This window comes from Hydra viridissima, unplaced genomic scaffold (assembly GCF_058129835.1).
Source record: "Hydra viridissima isolate aposymbiotic clone 2 unplaced genomic scaffold, HvirCarnegie_v1 scaffold_10, whole genome shotgun sequence".
In the NCBI taxonomy this organism is placed as follows: Eukaryota; Metazoa; Cnidaria; class Hydrozoa; order Anthoathecata; family Hydridae; genus Hydra; species Hydra viridissima.
The window spans coordinates 11,487,501-11,498,046 of record NW_028324309.1 but is presented as its reverse complement, the minus strand read 5'-3'; the positions used below and the strand labels follow the sequence as shown (position 1 = coordinate 11,498,046).

The 10,546-nt window shown below is 26.0% G+C and overlaps 1 protein-coding gene across 1 annotated transcript in view; it reads right to left on the bottom strand.

Moving 5' to 3' along the window:
- Window positions 1-5,806: 5,806 nt before the first annotated feature.
- The window catches only part of LOC145181714 (apoptosis-inducing factor 3-like), an 11,610-nt gene continuing 6,870 nt past the window's right edge, over window positions 5,807-10,546 (bottom strand). Inside the window, exons 9-17 of the mRNA XM_090100925.1 lie at window positions 10,016-10,066; window positions 9,780-9,901; window positions 8,103-8,174; window positions 7,939-8,002; window positions 7,549-7,625; window positions 6,826-6,940; window positions 6,537-6,635; window positions 6,322-6,397; window positions 5,807-6,250 (exon numbers count right to left, since the gene is read on the bottom strand). Coding sequence (XP_089957051.1) covers window positions 6,148-6,250; window positions 6,322-6,397; window positions 6,537-6,635; window positions 6,826-6,940; window positions 7,549-7,625; window positions 7,939-8,002; window positions 8,103-8,174; window positions 9,780-9,901; window positions 10,016-10,066 — 779 coding nt within the window. The 3' untranslated portion in view covers window positions 5,807-6,147. The remainder of the gene's footprint in view (window positions 6,251-6,321; window positions 6,398-6,536; window positions 6,636-6,825; window positions 6,941-7,548; window positions 7,626-7,938; window positions 8,003-8,102; window positions 8,175-9,779; window positions 9,902-10,015; window positions 10,067-10,546) is intronic.

Below are 10,546 nucleotides of genomic sequence, written 5' to 3'. Positions count from 1 at the left end.
TTAGGTGAATGGAAATATGTGACTTTAGAAGTCGATGGTATTGTAAAAACTTTGTTAAATTTTTGATGGGCTTTTTAGGCTTTTTAAGTTTTTTTTAGAAGCTGCAAACTCACGTTCCTATAGTTCATATGCGCACTAAACTATCATTCGTGATTTGCAACAGCATTATTACTGGGGCAAGTTGCTTCCATTCAGAAATTGCAGACAAAAGCTCCTCATTTTTCCCAATAACTATTAGAGAAGATTGCGTTATAATGAGCACCTCAAGCAAAATTGGGACTACTTTAAAAAAAAAAATTTGTATAGGTACTAACAATCCAAGTTCATTTTTAAACACCCGAAATTTTTTTTGAAAATACAGAGGTTTTAAAAAATAGAAAAAGTTTATTATATTATCCAGACCACAGGGAAGCATGACCAATTAAATTAGTTGATGAAAAAATATTAAGTACACAAATAACAATCCAAACGACGCAATTCAAACGGACGAATGAAAAAATCTGGAATAAAATGAAAAAAATATTTTTGATAATTAATAACAGCATAGTTTCTTTATAAAAATATTAAGAGACATTTTATTTGTAAAACACAAAAACTGTTTTTGCGTGTTTCAGTTTTTCTGTGTTTTTCTGTTATTATTATAATAATAATAATAATAATAATAATAATAATAATAATAATAATAATAATAATAATTATTATTATTATTATTATTATTATTATTATTATTATTATTATTATTATTATTATTATTATTATTATTATTATTATCATCATCATCATTATTATAATTATAATAATAATTATTATTATTGTTATTATTATTGTTATTACTATTGTTATTATTATTATTATTATCATTATTGTTATTATTTTTGTTATTATTATTATTATTATTATTATTATTATTATTATTATTATTATTATTATTATTATTATTATTATTATTATTATTATTATTATTATTATTATTGTTATACAAACCAAATAATTAGCTAGGTTTTTTTAACATTACTTAAAGCTTCACGCAATAGCAATCTTCAGATGTTTCAAACCGATTATGTACAATTAAAAACATCTGAAAATCGCTATTGCGTGAAACTTTAAGTAATGTTAAAAATACCTAGCTAGTTTTTTGGTTTGTACTACAATAATATATTCGCTCTACTTAAACTACGCTGTATTGAGCACTCTTATCGGAAATATTAACATTATTTTTATAATATATACAAATACTAACATTATTTTTATAATATATACAAATATTAACATTACTTATACAATACATCACAAACATTACATATATATATATAAATATATAATATTTGTGATTTAAATAGCACATTTTCGAAAAACGGGCTATAAGGTTGCATTCTATGGAATTTCTCCATAAAACACAGGATTATGTAAGCATGATCATATTACCCGGAAATGGGATGATTAAATACATTGAGTATTAAATGTTCATATTATATAGATCCCACTTGATAAGTCCATATAGGGTTAGCTTATCAATTTTCCTTTAGGAAAACGCAAAAAGAACAACTTTAGCATCAAAATTAAACCACACAGATCCTTCCTCGTGAATCAAGAATATTGTAACAGAGCAAATAATTTACTTGCGTTTTAATTAGAAGTCACCCACTAATAATTTTCTACCGCATTAAATTTAATAGATTTCTTTATGTATATACTATAAAAAAATTATTCAAAAAATATCTTCTGAAAATTCATTGAATGCAAAATAGAAAACTTCCCCTACGCTAATATTTCTGAGACATACTTTACAAGGATTACCCCAATCTACCCTAAACTCTGTAATCCAGTTTGTTATTATTTGGATTGTACGTTAATTTTAAATTTATCTTTCGTTTCCTACTTTAAAAATTTTAGAGAACAAAGAACTTTGATATAATACCCAAGAAAATACTCATGGTTTAAAAAAACTTATGACAACAAAAAGGAATTGTATAACTCATTGATACTTTTGCATGAATAATAATGACTTGAAAAGGACTCCTCTTTAAAATGATATTCGTAAAAACAAACGTTTTGTAAATAAGACCGGTGCCATTTTACATTGTGTATTTGAAGTATATTTAAACTCCTACACTTTGTGTATATTTCAAATAAAAAACAATTTTGTCTGATGAAGTACAATAAATAAATCCATCAAATAATTCTTTTTTAAATGAGAGTTCATCGTTTTTAATGAAACGCCCCAAGATTTACGTAAAAGTTACGTAAAAGATACCTGTTATATTTTTGAAGTTTTTTGGTTTTTCTTTTCATAAGTTATTCAATTATTTTCTAAATATTACAAATAAATTTATTTACAGAAAAGCATTGATATAGCAGATTATCAAGGTTATCGCAAAACTAAAGTTAAACAAAATTAAAATTTTAAGAGCTCACTGTCAGGAGGAAATACAAGCAGGACATTGGAATCAGCGCTAAGTAACAATTTTGTTGCCTGATGCTGGATGGAGGAGAGAGATCGATTTTCATTCGGCAGTACTCATTTCAACTATTTAACACATTGCAATTAAAACCTCATCAATTAACTTCTACTTTGCACTGAAAGCATATTTTGTTACTCCCAACAACAATGGTTATAGCTATACAAATCATCAGGGTTGCCCCAGCAACACATTTTAAACTTTTTTTTCATTCTCAATTCTTCTTTGCTTTGGTATCACATTTCGATTTACTAAGGTGCAGTGGTCATTTTTTACATCATTGTATGGTAAGATACAATGATTTAAAAAATAACTACAACACCTTAGTAACGGGTACCTATAGATGGTATAGGATCTGTTACTCATCGACTCATTTGTCATCCAGTACTTAATCAGGAATAAATTGTCCAATTGGTAAAACTGCTGAAAAAGGTGCTGAATCTTTTTTAGCAGTTTTAAAAAATGGACAAATTGTTTAGCTAGTGAAGGACAATTAAAGTATGCATCTGACCAATATGGTTTTGCAAGCGTTCTTTCTGATGATTTAATGTAACCGACATCTCGTACAATCAAGATTTTGCTTCATACCCTCAGTGGAATTAGAAAAAGGACTCACATAACATCTTCACTGGTTCTACTGAAATCAAATATATATATATATATATATATATATATATATATATATATATATATATATATATATATATATATACATATATATTCGCTCAACTTCCCAAAGCCGAATATTCATTCAACTTCGGAAAAAACAGAATTCGACTTTTTTCGTAGTTGAACGAATATTCGGCTTAAATTTGTACTCAATGGCGAAAAGTACTATTCATTAAACTTCGGTGACCGAAATGTAATGAATATTTATCTTAAGGCATAGTTAGCTGCAAATCTTATCATCACCATCACCATCACCATCACCATCATTATCATATTATTATTATTATCATCATCATTATTATTATTATTATTATTATTATTATTATTATTATTATTATTATTATTATTATTATTATTATTATTATTATTATTATTATTATAACTATTATTATTATTATTATTATTATTATTATTATTATTATTATTATTATTATTATTATTATTATTATTATTATTATTATTATTATTATTATTATTATTATAACTATTATTATTATTATTATTATTATTATTATTATTATTATTATCATTATTATTATTATTATTATTATTATTATTATTATTATTATTATTATTATTATTATTATTATTATTATTATTATTATTATTATTATTATTGTTATTACTATTACTGTTATTTTTTGTTGTTGTTGTTAATATTTGTAGGAAAAAGGTTGTCTTACTGATATGCATCAGTAAAGCAAATATTTTTTTCAAGCTCTTTTATACTTATTTTGTTAATAAAAACTTTTTTAGTAACTAAAAACCATAAAATACAATATGATAACCCCGTTACATTTCTAATAAAACGTCTTTTTTACGATGAAACATCGGTAATAAAACGTCTTTTATTTTTTACGATGAAACATCGACAATGAGCCCTGATTTAATCCACAGTTTAAAAATAAATTTAACTTTCAAAAACTTTACGTTTTTATAGTTATTAATAAATAAACTTGTATAAAAATTTTCAGATAAAGAAAAAATGACGTGTGCTCAAATAGATATTTGAGTTGTTACACTTATGTCAGTTTTTGTCTTTTTCATAAAACGCTCGTTATGAGGTTTTTACGCACACAAGGTTTAATAGTTACTAAAAAAACTTTCTGTTTTGCTTAAGTTTTTGTTTAATAAATAAAAAATACGTTGTTTTAATTTTTTACCCAAAATTAAGGCTTATCCAAATTAATAATCTCTAATGGATAACTCACGGTCTGTAAAAATCAGGTGTAATGTATACTATGATTCCCGAGAAATATCTTTGTAGGTATGAATTCGTAGGTAGAGCAACAATGCAAAATATTCAAATTTATAAATTTAATCCAAAGAATTGATCCTTTTTTTAAGACTTTGATGAAAACACCACTAGAACAGTTTTATCTTGGAGTTCATTATTTTTTATTTTGGTGTTCATTAAGCACCAACTTTTATTTTGGTGTTCATTAAACACCAACTTTTATTTTGGTGTTCATTAAACACCAGCTTTTATTTTGGTGTTCATTAAACACCAACTTTTACTTTGGTGTTCATTAAACACCAACTTTAATTTTGGTGTTCATTAAGCACCAACTTTTATTTTGGTGTTCATTAAGCACCAACTTTTATTTTGGTGTTCATTAAGCACCAACTTTTATTTTGGTGTTCATTAAGCACCAACTTTTATTTTGGTGTTCATTAAGCACCAACTTTTATTTTGGTGTTCATTAAGCACCAACTTTTATTTTGGTGTTTATTAAGCACCAGCTTTTATTTTGGTGTTTATTAAACACCAACTTTTATTTTGGTGTTCATTAAACACCAACTTTTATTTTGGTGTTCATTAAACACCAACTTTTGTATGTGAATGATATAAATGAAGTAAAATTCATCAAAAGTTACCATCCACTAGTAGTTTAATAACTATTTTTAACTATTTATAATTTGTCTTAAATAAAAAAATGCATTGTTGCATGATTAGAACATTTAAAGTTTCAACACCCGCACCCGCACCACCGCCCTTTTTTCTATTCCTTAATTTTAAAATTGGATTGCCCAGTTTTTTTTTCAAATCTATTATAAACAACTAACTTACATTCTGCACTTTGATTGCAACATTCAAAAAATTACCTGACACAGGTAAAAATCATGAACCGCAAAACTGAGTTTTTTTTTTGTGAAAATGTGAATGGGAACTTATAATATTTACGGTTGAAAGAGCGCACAAAACTTGCGAAAAAGGATTGCAATAATCAAAAGGTTCCAAGAGGTGTTTTTGAAATCTATTAAAAGATTGCTCCAAAAACATCACCAAGGTGACAAAATGTTTAATTGGCTGCATTGTTCAATTTTGACTCTATCCAGATAAAACCACACACTCGAAATTCTATGAACTGTGAGCGTTCAGCAAAGGTTTCTGAGTTTTCCAAGTCTTTTGTATTAATTTTAAATTCACTGAAGTTCCATTAGATTACCCATATTTTCCAGTTTCCTCGGTTGGATTTCATCAACCTGATTTTCTTCTTTTTAACGATAATTTTAGATTCTAAAAAGTTCTTAACAAGATTGACTCGTATACTCAATAAATAACATGTAACTCAATCAATACATGTTGCTTAATAAATCACCCTCCGAATGCCCCTTATAAGAAAGGAAACAATTCTAAAACAGAGTTCATATTGGAGATAATAGGAACTATAACATTAAACGCAGAAATTTTCAAAAATATATTTTATTTTGTTTAATTACATTTTTGAAATGTTTAAAGACTATATATCATCAAAATTTATTCTTAGAAAGAAAATTCAAAAATAATATTATAACTACAAAGAAACTATATTACACTGCGTAAGATATTTTGTAACCTACAAGAAATTTTAGAAAGCGTAACCTTCCATAAGAGAATATCAAAGTTATTTTTTTGACCAGCTTGAAATACCACTTTTCAGTATCAAATACCTTTGTATAGAAACCGGAAACACTATTGTTAAAAAAGAGACCAGAAACACTGTGTTGTTAAGAAAGATTTTTTAAGTAAATTATTTTATATTATTGGTTTTTTAACATCTCCACATTCTATTTTAAACGCCATTTCCGAGGCTTTCGCACCCCAATTCATCGCTGCAATGGCACGAACCAATCCATCTCTAAAAAAATCAAGGTTATGACTTTTTTCGTAAACTGTAACGAAAAACGAACAGTAAACAAAAAAATTTACCTGCAGTAGTAGGCGACGAATTTTAACTCTTCGACATTTCCTTCAAATAAAATCTCATCAAAAGATGAGCAATAACCTGCCAAAAAATATAATTCGTTCAAACTAAAATACTCGTAATACATAAAAAAATTTATAAATTCTGCTTCAAACAATAAAAATAAAGATTTTCATTCGACTCAGCAATTTAACTAAAAAAAAACTAGATTCTTTTTTACCGGCATATCTGAGCGAAGTTCCATATACTGATGTCCAAAAGAAAGGTACAGTTGCTAAAGGTATATTTTTTCCAAGCATGTTAAGGGCCGCATTTCGTCCTATAAAAAAAGTCTTACGAGTGCAAAACTTTGAATAGGAGTACAAAATGAGCAAAGGAAATAGTTGACAAGTAGCTTTGTACTATTCATGTTATATTGGAAAAATCTAAACAAAAATATATGTTTCAGAGTTTTTTTGAAACCATTTTTAACTTTGATCTTAGATTTTTTGTAAGAGGTTACAACTCACCATGAGCTGATGCTAACTGCCAATGCCCCACATTTATATATCTGCCATTATCGTAAACATAAGGAAAGCTTACAATATCACCTCCGGCATAAACATTAGCTGCGCAATTCATGAACTAAAATTCGAAAAAAACGCGTGAGAAAAAAATAAAAGACAGAACAAGCTAATTTTAAAATTGGAGATAACAACACGCATGCTCGTAAAAAAAAAACACATGCAGAATTCTAAAAACTAGATACATGGCGTAACACTAACGCATGCTAATTATCAGGGTGTTAGTTATCTTTTTTTAAAACTTTAAACAAAAATATTTACTATGATTTTGGTTCTTAAGCAAAATTTTTTACAGTGTAAATATTTCACAGTTAAATTTTAGTTCTATATTTTTTCCAAATATAAATGCGAAATTTATAGTGCAGGTTTTTACTATGTAATAATTTTGTTTTCAAACTATTAATTTGTGAAGAATTGTAACATCTAAACTATAATGATAACTATAACAAACTGTAAATTATTTACACATCATCATGTAAAGCTAATCTAAGCATTTTCATTTTACTTTTTGTTCGTTTTTTTTTTCTTGTCACAAAAATAGATTTGCTCAATTTATCTTGTGTACTTAGAGTTTGTCTTACCTTTTTTTTTAATGATCAAGCAAGGCTTTGTTTTTTACACATAAACATGTTAATAAAAAAAATAACAACAAAAAAAAAAGAGGTTCACCTGATCTACTATCACATAGCCAAGCTCATTCCTAAGAATGCCAGAACTTTCCAAAAATTCGGTTGAAGGGGTAACACCTAAAGTACTACTTATTTATATATATATATATATATATATATATATATATATATATATATATATATATATATATATATATATATATATATATATATATATATATATGTATATATATAAAGAAAAAAACATTTTTGGAAGTAAAACATATTTTTGTAAATTTTCTACTTTTTTTTCTGCTTGTTTTTCTGCTTGTTTTTAAATGTCAAAATCAAAATGTTTCAATAGAATAATTCACAGAATTACAAAATGGCAAAAATACAAACAAATGAGTGAAAATGAAGACAATTTGCAAAATAAAACACATGAAATAACCTATTCCTGAAAGAATCACATCAGCTTTTATTGAAGTCCCATCAGCAAGTACAACAGCAGCAACCTAAGACAATTTTTGATTTTTTTCTAGTAAAAATCTGAAACTTATATAAATTGATAATAAATTAAGCTTTTAAATCAAATATTTAGGGATAAAAACCTACTTTGCCCTTTAAACCAATCAACTCTTTTATTGGTGATTGCAAATAAAATTTCACACCTTTCTCCATGTGCAACTGCAAAATATAGTAATTACATATAAGACCATATAATATCCATCCTAATAATATAAATCCATCCTAATAATAATATAAAATATAACATAAAAAAAACAGCTTTTTGTGACTCACTTCCATTTGATGATTTTTTTATTTACAACATTTGTTAATGAAAACGATCAAAATATTGTTGTAAAAAAGCAAGTAAAAATTTTAAAGAGAATTTAAACTAAGAAATGTTTTTTTTACAGGATTGGTTACTAAATAAGGCTGACCTGTTAATTTAACTCCCTGTTGAGGTACTTAAAAAAACAATTTTGTATTTTTTTAAGAGTTGTACATGTTGACTAATGCAATTTTGATTTATAATTGTTAAATTTATTGTACAGTGATATTGATTGCATTATTTTTCACAAGAATTTTATTGGGATTCTTTAGTGTCACAGCTGCTGCTGTAGACACTCTGAGTACAGCCACTACCTACATGGGTCACTTTTGAAAAAATTTTGAATCAAGATTCAGTTGGGCATTTTTCTTATACCTTTGACCGTGTGACTGATTAAAGTCTCTTTTTTAACAAATTCAAAATTTCACTTTTAAATTTTTAGCCTGATTTTTTTTTGTGTAAATTTTCTTTACACATATTTCTAAAACTTTTTTCCTATTGCAATAATTCTAAAAAACCTAATTGCAATAATGTTTCTAAAAACACACTAGAGAGATTTCTTGCCCTTAAATACCCCCAAACAGACCCCTTAAGCATAAAAATTGTCATGAAATATTTTTACATTTTCATAAATATTTATAAGAATTTTCACAATATGGAAATATGTTTACATAGCTTAAAAAACATATGATTACATAACTTCAGAAATACTGATTTTAAAAAAAAAATCATTTTAAAATATCCAGCAAGCCTTTTCTTGAATGACTTACTGGTATTATGGTCTCTATAATCAACTGTTGCTCTTATGTAACCATCTCTTCACTCAAATCCAAAAACAGTCTTTTGGGTCATTGTACTTCAAAAGTTTCTCAATACTTTAACCATGAGCTGGAAGTTGAGCAACCATGAGCTTCTTGAAATATAATGTCTTCTCCTTTTAACAAGCATGTTTTGTTTTCTTCTGGATTCTAATATTTTCAGTATTTTTATCCGTTAATACAGTTGGTTAGTAATATATTCAGCAGATGTCATGTCATGATTTATGGGAAAGCTTGTAATAGGAATATCATCATTAATAAAACCTGCATCTTTAGCTGATTTTAATATAGCTAATGTACAAATTGTTGATGCTGCTCTATTTTGACTTTACTCTTAGTTCCTATCTTATCTCTCAGAGCCTTCATAAATTGAAGTTTTATACAAGCAATTTATAGAGGAAAATTTTTCAAATGTGACCTAACCTAACACACGTATTGGTCCATAGATTTAACAGTAAGCAAATTTTTTTTTTAATAATTGTATTTAGAATATTCATTTTCTTTTTAGTGAAGTACTTAATTTTATTTAAACCTTTTTAAGCTTTATAGTTAAAATATTTTTAGTTAAAATAACAAATAAAAAACTTTCTTAATGAAAGCATAAGACTTAACCATAACAAAAAACAAAACAAAAAAAACCTTTTTGAATGCGTTTCCTACACGCTCTCCCAATAGTTTTTCAAATGGTACACTAGCACGACCACTTCCAACAACTGTTACTGATTTTGCTTTACCAATAAAATAACATGCCAACTCCATACCTTAAAAAACCAAATTTAAAATCAACTTTTTTGTTGGTATAAACGTATTTAATTGAAAATCAATCCAAAAGCAAAAATATACAAATTCTATAAATATGAATTATTTTAACTAACCTATAAACCCAGTACCCAAGATAACAACATCTTTTTCCAAACAAGCAGAATCTAAAAAATAATGATATAAAAAATTAAAGTCTATAAAGAAATTGAACTTTAGATCAGTTTAGAAACACATATCATCTAGCTGAAACAGTAGAAAAGAGATTAAACATAAAATAAACAGTTCCAAAACATTTTTATTAGAAAGATTGTTTTATTATTAAAAAATTTCATTAAATGCAAAAGAAATAATAAGTATATATAAAATATATATAATGAAATATATATAATAAATGTTTTTTAAACTCAATTAAGCACTAAAGAATTGTGAAAAAGCTGCACCATTTTCATGTGTACCATTCTTGTGTCAAAATTAGTTTTAATGATTGCAAAAAAATTTGTCTTTTGCTTAATTTTATCATTGTGATCATTTTCACTTTTTTTTCTTCATTCACCTGCCTTTTTGTACAAAACATTTAACACTTCCAATCAAATAGCAAAAAATTTACAAAGTTGCTGATTGCAGTTGTTTCTTGATGTTCTTCA